This window comes from Apteryx rowi, unplaced genomic scaffold (genome assembly GCF_003343035.1).
Source record: "Apteryx rowi isolate R43461 unplaced genomic scaffold, aptRow1 scaffold_214, whole genome shotgun sequence".
Lineage (NCBI taxonomy): Eukaryota > Metazoa > Chordata > Aves > Apterygiformes > Apterygidae > Apteryx > Apteryx rowi.
This window is the reverse complement of record NW_020448464.1, coordinates 266,819-287,770: the sequence shown is the minus strand read 5'-3', so window position 1 is coordinate 287,770 and position 20,952 is coordinate 266,819. Positions and strand designations below refer to the sequence as shown.

At 38.3% G+C, this 20,952-nt stretch overlaps 1 protein-coding gene across 1 annotated transcript in view; it reads right to left on the bottom strand.

Annotated features, from left to right (window-relative positions):
- PCSK5 (proprotein convertase subtilisin/kexin type 5) overlaps positions 1 to 20,952 on the bottom strand; it is a 400,552-nt gene that overhangs the window by 141,037 nt on the left and 238,563 nt on the right. Inside the window, exons 6-7 of the mRNA XM_026064358.1 lie at positions 16,361 to 16,449; positions 11,144 to 11,316 (exon numbers count right to left, since the gene is read on the bottom strand). Coding sequence (XP_025920143.1) covers positions 11,144 to 11,316; positions 16,361 to 16,449 — 262 coding nt within the window. The remainder of the gene's footprint in view (positions 1 to 11,143; positions 11,317 to 16,360; positions 16,450 to 20,952) is intronic.

The window sequence follows — 20,952 nt, the reverse complement described above, 5'->3', positions numbered from 1 at the left end:
GCCTGCAAATCCTGACGCTTTCCTGCCCGTGCTGTGGGGTGGGAACTGAGCTCCACTAATAAACCTCTCTGCTATTGGGTGAGTTTTGCTGTCTCTAAGGAAGTGATCAGATTTACCAAGGGACCAGAAAGTGAATGTGAAGGAGCAGGAAATGCAGAGGAGGATAGAACCACCGACCTGAAGAAATTAGAGGAGCAGGGGCTGCAGTCAGGGAGAGGCAATTTGGCACCAATACACTAGAAATCCCACACCCTGGAGCAGAAAACAAATCATGCAAATATAAAATGGAGAGAGAGGGAGGGGCACCCTATCCACACCTAGGGTCTGAATGTTTAATTTTCTCTATTCTCCCTAAAACTGTTCTAAAATTACGTTAAGCTTCCAAGAACAAACTCTACTGCCGGGAAGCCAAAGCGATTGTGATTGGGAAATTGGAAAAGGAGCCTGTGAGATGATATCTTTCTTTAAAAACTAATTCCCCAGGTGGAAATGTGCATAACCGAAGTCGTGGACCAGAAGTCAGTACTCCTTGTGTCCAGCTCCCTCCGACTGCCGTACTCACTGGGGGCTGGATGCCACTGCCTTGCATTTTGCTCTTGAGAAGCAACATCTCCCAGCTCCTGCTGAGTTTCTACCAGCACACTTAACTGCTAATTTGGGAATGAAAAATACTGTCTGGTACACCACCCTTAAACGCTTGCTGACTCTTCTGTAGACCGCACAATGCTCTCGCTTTAAAACGGTATCTCTCCAGAACAGAAAATCGATTATTCTGAGAGTCCCCAACAGCAATTCTGAAGTGCTATCAGAAGAAAAGGTAGGCAAACAGATTTTTTTTAAATTAAAATAGTCTTTTCTGTGAGTATCAAAAGCAAAAACTCATGAGCAAAAGGAGATGTTTCAGACACCATGAACGCTTTTGAGGCATCCATGCTCTCAGAAAAGTGCACACTTGTGCATCAGTTGCTTAAAACTGTGGGGCTAAAGGATCTGTACGAAGAAATGAGCAGTGTCTAACAGGTGTACATACATAATGTAAATGTGCATGTTTGATGGAACATCTAAAAATTAAGTCCTGTGTTTTTATATTAGCAGTCCCATTTTTACTATTAGGAAAACTAGGAAGTCAAGAAAGACTCTCCTAGATAACCAGAATGGAAAAATCACACAAACAATACACATACAAGGTAGAAAATCGATTATATTTCTAAAAAGCAATGATTATCTTACATTGTTGCAAAGACAAGTTACTGCTAATATAATTAAGCTTTTTGGCTATTGCTGAACAAACTTCTTTACCAAGAAAAAGCATGATAAGATAATTAATCATGACAAAAAGAAGGAAAAACATGTTCTGTTAGCTCATACAATGTGATACCTTCAAAACATTGAAGTGTGAAAATATTTTATGTGCACATAAAAAATAATGTATTGAATAACCACAAGCAACCATGCATTAACACAGTAATTACTGGGATATATCAGTGGAATGTTTCAACATGCATCCTTCCATGTGGTGTATTTTTTATTTTACTCTTCACTAGAACAACAGGTTAAACAGCTCCAAAATATTCCCCACAGAGCTATAATTAGTGCTTAAAGTGCAACCAAAAGAAGTGTTGGCTGAAACCTGAAATCTGAACCTGTGGAATGCTGTAATGAATTTCTCATTTTCCTAAACAAAATACAGCCAGCTACACGGCTGCATGAATCGCAGATCTGTCTTAGACTATCTCTCCATATGATCATTCCTATTGTTGTTTTTGCTGATGTTGTTACTGGGATGAAGCAGGCTGTATAGATCTGTGACAAGAGTTAGGTTTTCCAAAATTTATGTTACACAAAAAGAGTCTCTAGTCAATGATAACTGAAATTGTCTCTGCACAGAAAGCCAAAGTAAACAGGCACTGTACAGAAAGATATCTGTGTTGGGCCTGGACAAGAGATGGATTTCACCCAGCTACTCTGCGGAGAGGATTCAGGCAGTTTTCATTACTTTTATACCGCTGTCTGATTAAACTCTGATTAGAAAGGAGTCTACGGCTACCAGGCCCACATAATTGTAGTTTCAGGAGTTATATCCCACTCTTGCTTATATAAGCTTCAGGTTTTTGTGTCCATAGAACTTTTGAGAGATTTTCTGCAAATCTAGCTCTTTTCAGCAGACGAGCAGAAAATAAAGCCGCATCACGGCTACCTCCCTCTGCAGTGAGGACTGTAGTAACCAAACTGTTCAGTTTCGTAGTGTTTGGTTTGGGAAGAAACAACCCACTTGGGCTTTGTGCAGCGTCATTGCCCTCACTGTCTTATGCCTTACATTTCTGTTAAGTTCTACACAAAGAATACTCTTGAGGCCAAACTTTCAGGCATTTGGCTTGCAGAAATCTGTTTTTTCCTACACGATGCATAGAAATGCATAGATTCTGCTGCTGTTCAAGTTCTAACAGTTTTGTGAGGAAAGGGGATAAGTGAGCTGCCCATACAAAGTAACCAGATTCATATTTCAGAAATGCACTCTCTGACATGCACATACTTCAAGTGTATGGAAAGAGACCCATTTTGCCAAAGTTGCTTTTCAGTACTGGCATTCCAGCTTAAGACTTATCCTACATCAATACTTGTGTGTTTTTTCTATGTTCAAATATATCACCTGTTTCAAGTTGGGCACCCAAAATCAGAGGCCACTTTTGACAACTTGTCCAACTACAGTAATACTATTCTGGCTTGTTACAATAGTTTCCATATATGTGTGAGAGATGGGATGAGCTAATTAAACAGCTTCTGTTTCCAGTACACCTGGTGACATTTTAAGGAAACTGGACATTTTGAGGTATATTTTCCTGTAACTTTCATTCCAAGTATTCCTGACTTTTGGATTTGTATACTCCATTGAATGTAATGTAAGAACGTTTCTGGTACATTATTTCATTTTCTGCAAATTCTTTTTTTGTACTACATGTTAGTCATCCGTGAAAATCTTCACTTTCCAAAAAAGTGAAGGAGGGGAATTTTAAGGTTTATTTTGTTTATATTTTACCAACAGAAAATAATGTGCATGGTATGATATTTCATGCATGTATCACTGAGCCTAAACTCTATTATTTCCATTACTGGAAGATAATATCCCTAATTCTACTTTAGCTGAATGCTGGAAGTTGCTAACTATGTGCAAATTTGTAGATCAAAGAAGAATTATTAGCTTAATGATGTGTTAAGGTTGTCACCTACCCTGAATTTTGCTGGTCAAACTCAGTTTCCAGAAAACTAGATCACATCAAGTATAAACCATACTGGCAGAACCATTAAGGCATCCTGATACGCCTATCAGCCAAATGCAAGGTAAGAACCTAGCAACACAGACTGTAGGTGACACACAGAGGAAAGCAGAGAAACTCGTAGAAAGCAGTGACTCTGAAAGGGAGTTTAGGGTCATGGCAGTTAACCAGCTGGCAATGAGCTGCCATGAGATTTATTCCAATCTGTGGATCTGTTAGCAGGGTGAGTATGTACAGGGAAAAGGGAAATAGTACTACCCCTGCACAGAAAAGGTTATGACTGAAATACCATGCCCCATTCTGGTATTCACACTTGAAAAAAATGATGCTGGGAAACAGCAAGGATTTCAGAAAAGAACTACAGGAATGAACTGTGGTTTGGAAATTGTGTCGAACAGAAGGAGACTGAATATACAAAATATTTTATTCAAGGCTTTAGAATAGGTTTTGAAGGACAGAGTAAGAGACATCAAAGTTAATGGAAATGGGTTAAAATGCAACATGCACATACTGAAATTAGACTTCCAGATAAATCTGTTATGTTCTTCTCCGATAACTTATTTTATACAGAGAACTGCATAACATCCAGTCTATACAGTTTCTGCAGAACATTTAATGGTCCCTCAAATTAATCAGTAATGAAAGAGGAGAGGATGGAGGTTAATGTAACAGCAAGGTGGAGATGGAAATGGCTGCACTGGAGATGATGTATACTGTGCTGAAGAACCACCGGGCCCTAGGAAGTAGAAGTTGAAGGAGTATTTTGAAGATTGGCCCTGGAAACAAAGTTATTACATGATTTTAACATAAAAAGCAAGAACATGCTAATGAATCTACTAATTATGATCACCTGCATCCAAGAAAATAATTCAGGATCTAAGATGTGAAGACCACAAAGATGAGTAAGGCGATGGACAGCCCAGTTTATAAGAAGTGACTAATGAGCGTGGCTTGTTTAGCACAGCAAAACAAAGGCTGAGAGGGGATGGGACTGTGCTCTATAAATATGTTATGAGCAAAAGAGGGAAGAGAGAAGCTATTTAAGCTAAAGCTCAATTTTGGCACAGGAAAAAATGGGCAGAAACTTCATGTGAGCAAATCTGGCTATAAGTTAGAGGAAAGTCTCTAACCAATGGATCAGTAATGGCTGTGAAACACTCTTCCAACAGAAATAGAGGGGAAAAATTTTCTACATCATTCTAAAACATAAATTGCTAAATGTATTTCCAGGACACGATGCCTGTGATAGCAGAGAACTGTACTGGATGACCTACAAGGTCATTTCCTGTCTTATGTCCCTATGTTCCAATTTAATTTATCCACGAAGTCACTTGGCCCAACTCTATAATTACTTACATGTGGAGATTTCTAACACCATAAGATTTACATTAATTTTGCAGAAGTGGCATTTTACAATGAAAAGGAAACTAACAAATTCAGATGAGCAATAAGGTAAATATTTTTAAGAATGAAGGTAGTGAGCAACTTGCATAGCTGTGGATATAACATGTTCTCTCTGGGCTATTTCAGTCAAGACTGGCTCTTCCCAAAAGATGTACAGAAAACAGAAAATAATAGATGAATCAAGGAACAGAGAGACTGATGCAATAATAATTGGGTGAAATTTCCTGGCATGACTTATGGTGAAGGTTAGGGCTAGATGATAATTGTATTTACAGATGTTAAAACTATGAATATTATTTCAAGCCAATGGCACTAGGTCTTATGATGTCAGAAGGCAGAATTACAATATTAAAACTCAAACAACATGACTGTCAATTCTATTACACAGACAATCCCCACCTGTAATACAGAGCCTCCAAAAGCTTAATTTGATATGTTGAAGTAAATACTTTATCTGTTCACATATTATATCACAGAAGGTATACAATGTATGTAACGGATAAATGCCAAGGCCTAACATCAGGTTATATCAGCATACTGGAAGTCATGTCTTCAGAGTCCTTCCCCCAAGTATGGCACTAATCCTTCTGTTTGATCTTCAACAAGTAGTTTTTGGTGAACCAGTTATAACTGTGTGTGAACTGCTGTGCATGCAAAACTTATCCAAGTATGAGCCGTGATATGCATATGCATAAATTTATGTACATTCAGTTTCAAACTACAGCTGCACAAGGTCAACATACTCAATACACGGTTTTAAAAATCTGGTCTTAACCTCTGTGCACCACAATATTTCTGTATAAAATGATAGCCATTTTGGAAATTATTTTGAGACATTCGACTAGAAGTCTCTCTGCAGTAATTTCTTTAATTTTTATAGTGCAATGTTCCAGCAAAGCAAAACAGAATTAACTCCTCTTGTGCAGGCAACACCTCCTGCACAGAAGGATGCAAAGGAACGGTGACAGGAGAAGCCAGCAACACTTTGAAATGAATTTAAGAGCAATTTATCTATGGCACAACACAGGCAGCAGATCTATTCCCTGGACAAATTATGAACAACCTCTTCTATGCGTGGAGTCTACCGGCATATAATTAAAAACAAAAAACATGTGCAATCCTGTTCTTTTCCCTTCTTCTTTTTCTTTTTCCTCTTCCTTTTCCTTTTCTTTTTTCTTTCCTTTTCCCTTCCTCTTTCCCTCTGCTCTGCTCTTCCCCTCCCGCCTGTGGGCTGGAGGCTTGCTCAGTGGCTGTCCGGGAGCCTTCTGCTCCTACTAAGTGCTTTGAACACCCGCTCTGCAGCTGAAGCTGGTGAAGCGAAAGAGATGAAAAGGGGCAGTGATGATGGGATGGAAGGCACCAAGCCGAGTTCTCACAAGAGGCTCAGCCACACAACATCTGATCATTAATGTCCATTAAACATGCTGGCTCGTGTCCAGCTTGCTGAGCAGAATGGTGTCATGGCAATAAGACGAAGGCCCCCGCGCTGACTAAGGCAGAAAGCCAAAAATTCCCATGCAGATTTCGCTGCCTGTCCACCCTGCTGTGTTATATTAAGGATGACCTGCTCTGCTACCTTATGGGTACTGCAAAACAAATACCAGAAAGCATGTAGCTGGCTACACATTGTGAGAGGTGAGATAACTAGTTCTTTGAAACCCTGCTATGAAAAACATCAACAGGGGTCACAATTTTCCAAAAACTTGATTATTAGGGCTTTCTCAAACAGCAGTGAAAGAATAGGTCAGAGTATCTGAAATGTATGATTAGCTAAACGATGCTGAAACTGATGCCCAGAATAATAGGCCCAGAATTATTTGTATGAACAGAAACGAACAGGTTTCAATTCTCTATCACAGAGCTGTGTAACAGAGAGCATGAGTCTCTAAAATGGTTATAACAGACTGCAAGATATGGCCAGTTGTCTTAAAATCTAATGGTGCTTTGGTTTTATCTTTTTGCATCAGGGAAGGCTTTTATACTCTTTTTTGTCACAGACTCAGCAAAGACTACATTCTTGCTCCATGGTTTGGCCACAGTCATGTTTTGCAATGCTAAGCCTATTTATTCTTGAACAGAGGGCCCTATGTGACATCACTTATCCAACCTTTTTTTGAATGTGTTACTTTTGGACATACTGGTCTTAGTTTGATTTCTTAAGGCATGTTCTGTGTGATTATAATGAGATTGTTTTTGAGGTTATTAAGTCTACAACTTGTAACACATTGGTATTTAAAACACGGGCCTCCAGAATTTTCCATCCTATAACTAAACCATTTCCAAGAAAAGGACCTTGTCAACTGGAAGTATGATATAAAGGGAGCTATTATATTTGCATAGAGATTGTTTGATAGTAAAGTCTCCAAGGTTACTTTTTGAACTCAAGTATGTAAATTTAATAGGATTAAACAAAATAACTTAAAGATGACAGAAAATCATAGTTCTTGAGACAGGTTTAAAAATTGTTTTCCTCTTCTTTTACCTTGATCCTGGGTAGAATTTTTAAAGCATATTTAATTTCTGGTTATGGCTTCATTTCATAAACTCAGTTATTATTTGGTATAGTTTCTTTAAATAGATTTGTCTATTTCAATTTATGGCATGTTCTGTCTCTGTGGAACTCTATGGAAAAAATGTACAGTCATTTATCTTTGTTATTTTGTGCTGGATTTGGAAGGAGTAATCATATTAGCTCAGCAGATTTAAAAATAATAATAGTTCTAAAACACCCTGCTTGAGTTGTTAATTGGAATAATATGAGCTAAAGAAAACCGGGCATTTTTTTCAAGAATCCCAGTCTCTCAGAAACCTGAATAAGAAACTGTGGCTCTTGCAACCATTTCACTTTTTACTTCATTAATTTAATAAAAAGAGATCACTCAGTTTAATTATACTTTAATCAAAGTTATTATTCAGCACCACCTGTAATTTTCCTAATTAAACAAACCAGGCATACTTTCCTTTTCAGATCCATTTAAAAAATCTTGACTTTATTCTTTGCAGTCTCTGTTTTTTAAATTAATATCCAGCTCTGTCTGCATATGCAGAACTAATGTACAGTATCAGTTTTGAACCTTTGTGTAGATCTGAAAGAGAGTCTTGCCAAACTTTCCTGTACCAATGTTACTTTAATTTACTTCACAGGTACCTGATGTAATAGCGTTGTTGTTCAGCTCAACATTTCACAAAAAGAAAGGTCAAGGTCTGAACACAGAGTAACATGCATTTTTGTCTGCCTATTATTACTTGCACAATTACTGTGACTGCTTGGGGAAATCAGTGTTTGGCAGGGTATTTATTCAGCAGTCATTACCTTGGACAATGATCTGGTTTTAGAAATACTGTGGAACAGAGATAATTTGTATTTTCTTCTCCAATTTGTCTCATCTTTTAAACAAATCTAATTTGTCTTTTTAGACAAATCTAATGACAATGTAAAGCAGAATAGAAAGAATACCTCTATCCAAACACTGAAAGGCACACGTTTTAAAGGGAGCAAGGAAAACAGGTTAATCTTAAAGTTATTTTTGGCCTATAAACAAAGCCTATAATATGGAGATAATTGAGACATACATGTATAACTTTTCAGTATGTGTTACGTCTTAAAGAATGAAAGTTAGAGTATTAACCTTAAGCATTTTCTCTCTCTTATCCATATGATTAGATACTTTCAATAATATCTCTGTTTTATTAAACTTTTGAACATAACTTTTATTTTGTTAGCAGAAATGAAAAAGTTCTCACAGTCAGAGCTAGACAACATTTCCAAATACGTGGAAATATTCAGAACTATGCAACTCTGCGTGGGCCGCTTTGGGCAGAAGAAAAGAAGACTGATAAAATGAAAAAAAGTTAAACATAAAAACAATAATAATAATCTGACTTGCATCAATATGACTTCTAACACTACTCCAAGAAATATAGTAAACTATTTTTCTGGACTGTTCTCAGAAGAAAGACCTGCTCAGAACTATAAAAAGAAGTATTATGTTTTCATTATATAGTGGCACCTATAAATAAATACGTTGTGGTAGCACAATGTGGTAATACAATGAAATTTATCTGTGGTCTGTAGGGTATTCTCTCATATTATATTTATAAATCATTATAATGGAATGATAATGCCTGAATGCAAGATCATCACTCACAGAAAATTAATCCACATTCTTGACTTATACTAGATTTATCCAGAGTTTGAAATTTCAATGAGAAAATAATGAATTGTTCAGATGCAGAAATTTTGGCTAAACTTTTCCTGGTTGCCTAATCAACATGCAACATGGTATTTAAACCAGCATATATGTACGATTACATATGAAACTTATTTTGCTCAACTTCCCCTCTGTCCTGCAGTTCCATTAGTATCCCTTCAACACCTTACTGTTTTTCCCCTCTGCAGTCACTGTCAAACAGCAGCAGACTGCAGTGAGGCTCTGGTGAGTGTGGATATTCCAGCTGAAAGGAGAATTGACGATGCATGGGACGCAATAACGGAGATGTATTTGACCTTCTCACAGATTTGTGACTTTGCTCTATGAACTTTTCAATAACTACTCTAATAATGATTATTAAATGCGGCAGAGCTCGCTGGAGGCAGAATCTATCAGGGTCCCTAAATGTGTTTTACTGCTAAGCCACCGGAATTTCTCACAGGGTAAAGTGAAGTACATGCTTGAGTATTTTGTTATGCTAGGCTTAACATGTTACACACTGTACAACAAGCAAAAGTGTATGGCTGCAGCTCTTCACTGAATGGTCATCATATTACCAAGTGAAAGGAAGGCAGTGGCCCATTGTTGCGTGGTTAGTCAAGCATTCACAATACTCACTTTTACGAGGCATGTTTTTAACATTACATAGCACAGGAAGCACACAGACCTTGTCACTAGTTTAGTATTTCAATGATCACTCTTCACACACACCTGCCAGACAGGCGAGCATGTATTACTATCCACATCTGGGGTTAGGGGACCAGGGGCAGAGTAAGCAACTTCATGCAACTTTACCAAGGAAACCAAACCAAGCCAGTGATGCAGCTGTGACTGGAATGGAAGAATTCACAGCTCCTAGGCTTGTGCTGCAAGATAGTGGTTACAGTGATAGCGGGCACTAATTTTATGTTGCATTTATTTACAACTCATAGTCAAGCATACTGCAAATCACTTGAAATACTGAAGAGGGCATACAGACTGTCACCTCAGCCAGATGCTCTTGTAACTTTGCCTATTATCCCTCTACACCCATTGCCCTGTCTTCACTTTTTATGGTATATCTTAAATTAATATAATCTCTCAATAGCAGACACTGTCTCTCACACAATGCACAAGCCTTCCAGGCTGAATGTTAATTATAGTTTGCTAAAATCAGTCTTGGGCACACCTGGTTAGAACTCCTATTGGCTTAAATAATGGCTGCACTTTCCAATTTTGCTGCACAGTGTTACTATGTTCCAGTATTAGCACAACAGTCTCAGCTTCAAAGTCTACAAACAAATGTTTTGTACTAATCTCTTCTTTTCTGATCCTAGAGCTACTCACCATTGAACTAGCAAGTCTCCTGCTGCATTCAAAATAATGCTCAGACCTTCAAGTGCAGAGCTTTAAAGTGCTTTCCATCCAGTCCTATATAGTGGAAAGAGGTGTGAGCACTGGAAAACCAGGAATTCCCTGATCTGTTTAACAGGCAAGGAGGGTTAAAGGAAGAACTAAAAATTGGCCTCTGATATCAAAAGTTCCTCTAACTGCTTGTTTCCTTCTGCAGTCTTACTTGTTTGACAGTTACTTATTAAAGAAAATTGAAAAGGTCTTAAATTTTTTCTTATAGGGGTGTTTGCGATTTTGTGCATTGTATTATTGAAGCTCTCTGGACTATATCACAGAGACACTGCAACAGTACAAACTGGTAGAAAAATGTATATGCAAATTATAAAAAGGGCATATGTTCTTGGAGACCAGACATTCACTCTGAAAGAAACGTGGGTGTGTATTTTTTTTTTTAGCCTCCAACTCCCTATTCAGTCCATCCAACTTCCAGTATGAAATCAAGCAAAACACAACAACAAAAGAAAGAAAGGAAGGAAGAAGGAAAAACAGTCAAAGGCTTTTGCTTTATAATTTCATAGCAATTCAAATTTGATGATGTGGCACTGCTGTGCAAAGTAGCATTTTTCAGGCTTAGCTTTTCTTGCAGAATTACATCATTACCTCAGGGCAGTTTTAAAGGACACTGAGGACGATGTATTCCAATTGACAAAAAAGAAAGTCAGCTGATACTTCAGGAAGGATCAAATGCCTAGTCGGTGTGGCACGAAAATATATTTTTTGTTTTACACTAATGAAGCTTTTCTTCTTTCCTTAAGAATATGAAACTTCCCCATGCTGTGCGCTGGCATGTACCGAGGCACGTGCACCCTTACACCCGCACACGAGAGCAGATCCGGGAGATGCACTTTGATGCCAACCTACCATTCTGATGCCGTTCTCAAAGGCCTGACGCGCTAGAGAAGCAGGTCCGTCCACAGTCTTACCATCATCATCAGGCCCCCAGCTGGCGCTGTAGATGTGGATGTGCTGCGGATTAAGGCTCAGAGACTTTGCCTCGACCATGTCTGTCACGTCCCCATCCAGCATCCGTACGCCTTCAGAACAAAAGATACAATGAACAGGGTGACCAAACTCCAAGTGCCTTTTTTTCAGAGAAAATTGTTGTGTAGAACATTGGACTGAAAGATCATAAGGATCTCTACTGCTGTAAAAAAATCTATCCGTTTGGATAGGTGTTTCCCTGGTTAAAAAAAAAGCTTCTCTATGAGAAAATACGAATAGGTAGGAATATTTTCATCTTTTGTCAAGTTTTAAGAATAATCTATTTACAATTATCTATCATTATCATTATCTATCATTTTATTCTCTGTATAACCTTTGAACTTTAACAAGCTTTTATGCTACAGAAAATTTAGAAAAAGACATGAACCCTGAAATGTTTGTATGTCTCACTTGAAGATCACATAAGTTTTTCTTTTTCCTTTTATACTGCAATGAAACCGCAGCACTTAATTTGAGACATTCACCGTTCTAAGTATGTTGACAGACATAAACACAGGATCTCTGTTGATAGATAAACATGGGATTATTCCTTCATTCTATGGGGCTTCAGAGAAGAAACTGGGGAGAAAGCTCTTGTGTACAGATGGATTACTACACGCAGTAGCAAGGGTATTACAGAAAGTTACTGACAATACCCAGTGTGTACCATTATTCCACACTGAACTACAATATTGTGAACATCTTCCTCTATGAGGAAGGGACTTTTTTAGGACACAATTCTGAACTTCTTCTGTAAAAAAAAAATCCACTAATGTGGGTTTTGATAAATTAGTGTGCCAGCCTTTGTAAAGTGAATGGCACCATGATGTTTTAAGCGCATAAAGATAAATAAGGTAGGCTTAAATTTGTCAACCGAGAATATCTTAAAGCTGTTTTTTAACTAGCCTTAACATTTTCATTGAATTTAATTCTGACTGAGAAAACCCCTGACAGCATTCTTAACCCAAATAAAAAAAGAAGACCTTCATACAGTTAGTGTGACATCCGATCAAAGGCATAAAAGATATCAAATAATAATTAACATGTAACTTTATGATAGTAGAGAATAATGATCACTTCTACAATTAGCAAATTTGAAGCTTTTTCCCCTTTAAAAAGATCACTGCTATTTATAAACCAAATTTACATATTTTAATTATAGACACATTCTGGTTTGCTCATGAGTTCAGACTGAATTAGCTGGAGTGTTTACCAAGACTTTAACTTCCAATTAACAAAAGGTATAGGGGTTGCTTTGCTGATAGAGGGTCTATTTTTTCCCCTCACTCTAATTGACTTGAAAATGAAAAGTGATCATATTTCTAAGTTCACACAAAAGCTGCCCATGTTTTGTGAGATAATAAACTTGTCCAAACAGTGATCTCACTATGAACTTTACTTTATAAAAAAGCCATTAAAACAATTTTGGGAATCTCAGGTTTTATTTTTCTTCCTCAGCATAATCTTAGAAATTAATGATGGGTCGAAGCTGTGTTCTCATTTCTTTCAAGCACATTAAAATATATTTGGTTTTAAATAAAGACAATAAAAAAGGTGCACCATGCTTAAAAGAAGGAAAATAAAGCTTCCCTTGATGTTTCTGTAACCATGTAGGAAGCCTAAATAGTACAACATTCACCCCGTGAACAATAATTCTGAATTCTGCCATTGGCATCTGAAGTAATTTATACCAGGTTTTTTGTTAATGGTGAAGTGGTCAAATCTAAAGCAACATGGACAAGGTTGTGACTTAGGTATTGCTCTGTTCTGCCAACAATTGACAGATATACTTCAAGTGTAACTTTGATCAATGGATGTCTCATTGGCTATTTGAAAAAAAATCACTCCTTTCTCTCACTCCCTCTTTTCTTTTTTTTATTTTTCCAAATGGCTGGAGTAGTTAATTTTGCTGATCACCAAACCTCCAAAGTGCATTTGGCATGTGGTGATAGCACAACAAAAGCTGTCCAGAAGGCAATTAACAGGCGGCATTTCCAGACTGTTCCACCTAAGACTGCAGCGTTCTATAAACTTCTTCCAATATTTGCAGGAAGTGCCAAAATGTAAGTGGTATTTTAGTCAGAACAAACTTTGAACAAATCACAGGAAACATGCAAAAAACCAAGCTCAAAGCAAGGTTTCTTTTAAAATGTTTGTTTTAAATCAGCATCTGACTTAAGCTTAAAGAAACAGCTGAACTAATTCCTCATCAGCTGAAGACAATCTACATCTGTTCTGCCATAATTCAGTGTAACTGTTTTCCCATCAGGACTCAAGCCCAGCCAAGTAACTAAGCACCCAAATCCCCACAGATGCTTTGCAACTTCCACAATAAGTCTGCAACAATAACAACATGCTAATCATCCCTGCCTATAAAAAGTCTCACAAGCTCTATAGGTGGTAATTTGCTATGTGTGATTACTGCAAAGAGTTACACATTAAAAAATCTACCACTTTGGAGCATTGCTTTGTTTGTTAATGACAGGGCCTTTATCTGGGATAACTACAGGAGTATTGCATAATTTTTCATACAAATCATCCCACAACCTGTAAGGGAACTGAAGGTCCCGACTGCAGTTTTACTCATGGTTTCATATCTGCAGATTAACTCCCCACTTACATGGTTGCAAGAGAAGGCTCAGGCTTTCTAATAATCTTTTTTCTGATCCATTTTGTGGTCAGAGTTTCTTAAATGTGCAGAAATGAGACAAAAAGGACAAACACATTTAGAAAAAAAGTGAGCATTACTGGTAGATATCTTGTTAATGACTTTCCATCACAAAGATCATTAATTGGATTTGTTCAGCTGCCAGCTGAAATGAAATACCGATGGAAGGGATCTCTTTTTCCCTTTGCTTTCTCTCTTCACTATCCCTTATGTATCCAGAGAAGCAGCAACTCACATTTTGGTTTGAAGTAAAGAATACCCATCTTGGTGGCCCAAATTTAATATCACTGTCAGCAGGTGCTCCTCTGTGTAAGAAGAACGTAATTGCTTTACCTCGACTCTAGTTTCTTCTCCGAAAAGGCCAAATGAGGGTCTTTAAATCCCTGGGAAATAAGCGACCTGAACACTAGTTCAGAATAATATGATTCAACATTTTTACACTCTGTCTGGCCTGTGGAGGGGGAACATAACTGCTGCTTATTCACATGTGTAGCTTATGGCTTTTCTGAGGGAAGGGAGGGAGGCACGCCATGTAGAGGTCAGCAACAGTGAGATTCTTAAATACATACACCTAATAGAAGGGGAGGCTTAACCTCCCTTCCCGATACCCTAGAATTCCTTCTTGCCTCTGATTTTCTGCAGATTATCTGCTGAGTCTCCTGAGGTCTTATTTTCAAGTACTGATACTTTTAAAGGGTGATACATGACCTCAAATGAGGTTTACACAGCTGCCACTGTAGTGTTTTCCAGCTTTCTTTAAAAAACAGTATTACTGATGGCTCTGCAGAAGCATTGGGTTAAACAGGGCAGATAAAATTTTTATTTCATTTAGACCAATGAAATTTCTTGAATGATGTTATATTCTTAATACAAAATAACTAAATATACTATGAAAAAGGCACACATAGCCAATCTTTACTAGTCAGATTACTGTGCTCATAGTATGTCCATCTCAATCAGTTTTTACACTATATTTAGAATAGGCTGTGATTCATCTAATATGCCTGGGGGCTTTCTGAAGTATTACTGCACACTCCTAATGCTTAATAAATAATAACCTATTAAAAAGCCATTGTTAATAACGGAGAGCTCTTCGAGGACATGTCCAGGCTGTTGCTGGTCATGTGACTATCCAACTCACAAATGACACTTTTGCTCTAGAAGTCAGCTTTTATCTGCATCGATGCCCTAACTCTCCACAGACTTTGGTTTGACAACACAGTAGATATGATTTCATCGCTCCAGCTACAGGGCCAAATGCCATGCCCGCATGAGACAACCTGCTCATCTGGTACAAACTCACTTGGCCAGTTCAAATTTGTTTAAACCATTCTGACAAGTTAACGCTGTGCGGGCAGGCTCTTTGCCTGAAGGGAAGTTGTTTCTATGCATTACTCTAACCTTACGCTGGATCAGGTGTCGTCTATGCTCTTGAAGCCAGCAGGAGAACAGAAAGCTGACATTAGGTCTATATTGTGTGTTTTGGCTAATCTGAAATGCAGCTGTGCTCACATCTGATTTGGCTCAAACTTGTACTGATCCAGTAGAGCATAGATACAGGACTAATAGTTGTGGAAACATGGCCTCAGCTTTGCCTCCTCATATTTTTGAACTGTTCTTTACTGTATATGTAGGTAAACATGTTTCTGTTTTCACAGATGGCCTCTGCTTTGGGGCAGAAAATCAACTGCTAATGAGTTTAAGCTATAGGTTTTTCCACTGAAAGGCAATATACTGATCCCATGATTTCATGAAAAATACAGGGTAAGACTTCCCTTGAAGCATTAAAATTTGGCACAGGCAGGGCTACAATCTAGGAGATATGTAGATGATATCTTGATAGTCATTTCCAAGAATCACATCGGAGGTCTTAACTGAACAGCAATTGACCAAGAATCTACAGATCACTTGGAATCTCTTGGCTGAACTGAACAAAAAAGTGCAATCAAATCTCATGCTTCAGGCAATAATATGATTACACACAGGGATCAAAAGATACCCTCCAACAATGGCCAAACAACATAAAATTGTTTTGAGTTTCACAACGATGACAGTGTTTTGTTTGGGGTCTATACGCAAACTGATATTCCTGCTATATACATTTACTTCTGATTTGTCACAGCTCATCAGTCAAAGTTCTGAATTTGTGAGAAAACCCAAATGTCCTAATTCTGGGTTTTGCGTTTTCATCAAAAGTCTTGTTTTCTATCTTTCTGTGTGTAATGATAGGTGGTGTCCCAGGAAGCACTGCAGAAGTGTCACTGCTGACAAATTCCTTCCGTACTGGTTTTTAACAGTATGACTGGGATTTACTTGTTCACACAGCTAGGACTATTATTCATACAGAGCTCTCCCTCTTATTTAGAAAGGTCTGAATGTACAAATTGCTCTTTGGTTACATTTTTTTGCAGGGGGACTGTTTCACATACCTCCAATCTTGGCATTAAAGGCGATTCCTACTGTGCAGTGTGAGTTGTTTGCCGTGGCTGCCACTTCTCCAGCACAACGGGTTCCATGCCTGCAGTCAGACAAACATTTTTTCGAGTGAGCAACATAATCCCTCAATACACAGACGGTCAGGACCTTGCTCATCCTCAGGTGCTAAAAGCACAATTATCCATAGTATCTTGCGGTACTTAGTTGCCCATAACAATTTATGCCCATGTTGCAACCTTCCTATGAACACATTTTAACGTCATTATCACAACCATCTTCTTAAACTCTTCATGACAGACTTTCTAGCCCTTTGAAACACAGAGTATGTAGCAAAGTCATACTAAGATGATACACAATCCCTAGCAACAGAAAGAAGTCTGGGACACCAATACTTGATTTTGAATCAATACTTACATTATGGGCAGAATTTTTGTCCTGCATTTTACTGCAAGCACCACTGACAAACATGCTGCTAGACTCTGCCTTTCTACACAACCTCCAGTGAGCATCCTCAGCAGGCAGTGTGAGCTACACACCTCCGTGAGGAAGCTAAGACTCTGCGCCTATGTCCATGCTGCTGTTTGTAGGCATGCCTAAGAGTGACTCCAATCCAGGTATGCTCAAAGCTGCTGCGTAGGTATGTCCTGGTCATGCCTTGGGCCAACACTGCAAGCTTGCTGTCTTTCCAGGGGCTGAAGAAACAGCTGAAGTGCTCTCCTTATGGGAGTTATACCCTGCGACTGGAAGCAGAGCTGGGCTGCAAGGGGATAATCTGAAGAAGCGAAGGAGAAGGAGAGCCACAAAACCTCTGGGGCTTACTCACCCCCTCATCCACCCTGCAACATCGGAGTACGATGCCTTCCTATCCCTGACCCACTCTCTCTACAAGTTGACAGTGATCATCCGTATGACCACAATGCTACAAAAGTGGTTCCTACTCTTTATGATTTTTGCCTGCAATATAGCTTTCACAGAATGTTTTCCACCAGTAAGTTTTGCCCTCATCCTTGTGCAGTTAACCAACCCTGTCACAGAAGACTGATGAAAAACACAGAGCGGACAGGGAGGTTTGAGAGTTGGTGTGCAGAGAGCTGATAGGGAGTTTCAGATGACACGGGAAAAGAGATGGGGAGCTGATGAGATGGAGATAGAAAGATAATGTAGGGCTTGGGTAGCCACAAAGAACGAAGTTTGGAAAATCATGGCAAAAAATAGGTAACATGGCAAGCACTTCAGAGGAGGCTAAGTGAGGTTAGTCGTGTACACAGGTGCTCTTCCACTGGCGGCAGCTGACAGACTACTCACATAGACATCTGGAGAACCAGGGTATTTCTGAATTAAGGTTGACACCTGTGTTACAGACAAGAATCACAATTGTCTTCTCTCGGTACTGCCTGCTTTGAGTAGAGTCACTCCTTATTTCCTATTCCTTTGAGTAAAGTCACTCTCTGTACTATGAGAGTAGTTCTCCCCCTTAACCTTTTGAGATATGTAGATGAGAAAAACTAAGACAACTGGTTGGGAGTGGATTAATATAAAACAACAACAACAACCAAATAGATAGGACTAGGAAATGAAAAGAGAAGAAACAAAGAAAATGAGCATTAAAAGCAATTAATGCTAACCTGTTAGAATTTCAAAGGACATCTTTCAATTTATGAGGTAAATTAGAAATATATTCTACGAGAAAATTGTAATCTTTACTCAAAAGACCAAAGCAATGATTTAGACACTGATGAATCCTAAAGCTGGATCAAGGTATCACAATTATACGTGTATCTCCTCAAATCATTTCTTATTAATCTGTTCATAACTCATCAAATGGTTGCCAAACTTCATCAGAGAATTTTTCAAGACTTAATTTGAAGTTTATTTTTCATACAAAGCCTAATTTTCTTCACTTGAAGAAAGCTAGTCTAATTCAATTTTATCAAGTAACATCCCATCACAGAATTATTTCCTGTGAAAAGCCTAGAGTAAATCATTCAGGAATCACACATGAAAAGGAGTTTAAAAAAAAATCACCATTAGTTTTCAAGTATTTTCAAATAATGTTCTAGCTGCCTGTTTGAAACAGCGCCTTTTTAAAACGCGTTTATATTTATAGGGAAATGCCTGTCTTCAGAATTATTTAGAAGACACATGATTCCCAAACTTCTTTTTTTCTCATGATGATTTTGTTAGGTCTCACACATAAGTTTAGAAGTGTTATCACACAAATGTCAAAGTGCAGATGATTCTACTCCAAAAACTGTACCTGCAGAACATGCTCACACACATCACCTTGGTGCATACATTTTATTAAGAAACCGCTGCCTGCTTTGTGAAATGACCGTGGTCCAGATGCAGCTTCCCAGGTGGTGGCTGCACTGGCAGGAAACCCCTCCTGGGATGCAGGTCTGGGAAGAGCAGCAGAGAGAAGTGACTTGGGATGGAGGTTTTTTGGTATGGAAAGGTGACAGATAAAAGCCACACGCGGAGAAAAGACGCTGCCTGGAAAGGAATGGGAACAGCTCAAGCATCTCCGTGGTTCATGGCAGAGGTGGTGCACAGTGGACAGCAGTTTGTTTATTTTGTTAAACCACAGTCCATCATGCACCACCAAAAGAGTTAGCTTCCTGGTGGCTCACCAAACAGGTCCCACTCGGTTGTGGGCCACGTAACTGCTCTGGCAAGGGGAACGGAGGGATGGGGGGGCCAGGGACAGTGTGGTTGCCCCTCCCAGCAGCAACTCACGGGAAAATGGGATTAAATGTAACATGAAACTGCACCCCCAGTTCCATCTCAAATGGAAGTGATCGGTTAGAAGTTGATGGCGCTTTAAACAGCTGGCGTGGAGGTTTTATGACATGTATTTATTGATTTAAAGCACAGTATGAAATTTCATGTAAAATTCTGATAGAAAAAACACATTCCAGAGACACTTAGATCTTTGGACAGTTTTACAACATTTGAGTTTAATTAACATTGCTGAATATTTCACTAGTTTTCACATATTAGAAAATCCTTCTTTTTGTCCTATCTTAAGTACAGTAATGGCATAAGTTTATTTTGTAAACAGATTTTTATGTTAGACCCTTGCTTCTCTGCCAAGATTATTGTTAATTGCATTCCACGTTTATAAGGGAAATGACAAAATCAAAAATTGTTTTATTCATTTCAAGGTCAGATGTATAAAACTGCATTTTTTTATAATCAGCTTCCCACTGCGTGAATTAATCATACATGCAACTCAATTTCTTTTAATATGTTAACTTTTATGGGTCCTTTAAGTAATATTTCAATTATGCTGTGAAAGGGAAGACTTTCTAAAAAATCTGCATATAAAAATTATGTTCTTTCCATATTGCTTTCGATTTTCTCTTGTCTTAGATTTTGCTGGAGGTCTGCAATTTTGAACAGACCCTGAATTCTGCAATTAAAATCTGAGAAGCCTTCTGATTAGTCAATACACTAATTTCTTAACCAGCTAGATAAACAAATATGATGAAACACATGCCTGAAATTGATTAGGTCTGCTTTAAAGAAAGGAAAACTTCTCCTGAGCATGAAATCAAGAAAATTTCGAGTTACAAACAGCTTATGGAGGCAGCATGCTTTAGGACTTAACCATTAGCAAGAGGTGAAACAGTTGAGCTGCTTTCAAGTTAGCATTTTTTGTGACCGTATACATTTCAAAACACAACAATCTGCTGCCTTTGTGGGATGCCTGCATCACACACAAGTTTTTTAAAAAGTTGATGCAGTCCTTGAAGAAGGCATGACTGCCTTTCTACAAAAGCCTATCTTGATAAACTTTAAGGGTCGATGCTTCATTTCACTGGCTCCTTTGCCAGCTTATGTTGGAGGGAAATAAGTTCCCAGGCTATTAAATGGCACTTTGAAGAGGCACTCAGCTAAAAGGTTTTGCACTTGTTCTTTGTGTTAATGTCAGTGTGATGTAGTATCACAGAATAAAAACATAAAAGAAAGCCTGGTTATGAGACATTCTCCCCATCTACAAATGGGTCTTCTACCTGGAGTCTAAAAGAAAGAAAAGGAATGGAAAGAAGAAAAGTCTTTTTTTTTTTTAATTTTGTAAGGAGAGACATGAAAAATCCCTCTTCAAGGATAGATTTAGGCTCAAGAGGGTGACGGGTTAAAAAAAAAAGGAGATATCACGGGCACTATCTTCTCAAAAAATTGTGCTTAGACACTTGCAGCACTTTCCATCAAAAAAACTATTTTTCCTAGCTTTAACTGCCTGGGCTAACTTCTTGTATTCTGGGCAATGAAGTACAGCTTTTTCAGAAATGTGTTTAATTTCATTTTTGCATATGAGACAGAACAAAGAACAAAGAAAATATGCAGGCAATTTAGATTGATTTTCTTCTCCTTTTATATGGAGAATATTTGTCAGTCTGTCAGCAATGACAAGTCAGTAAGGTGTTGAAGACCTACACAGGAAGATCTCAGTGGTGCTGAATTTTCTGCCTTATCATGCCTTCACTATTACATGGAGAACTTGAAATAAATTGCTTTTATTTGAAGAAATACACTTCTGTGAAAAGGCTTATGTGACTTTTTGCTGCTGCCTGCATGAACG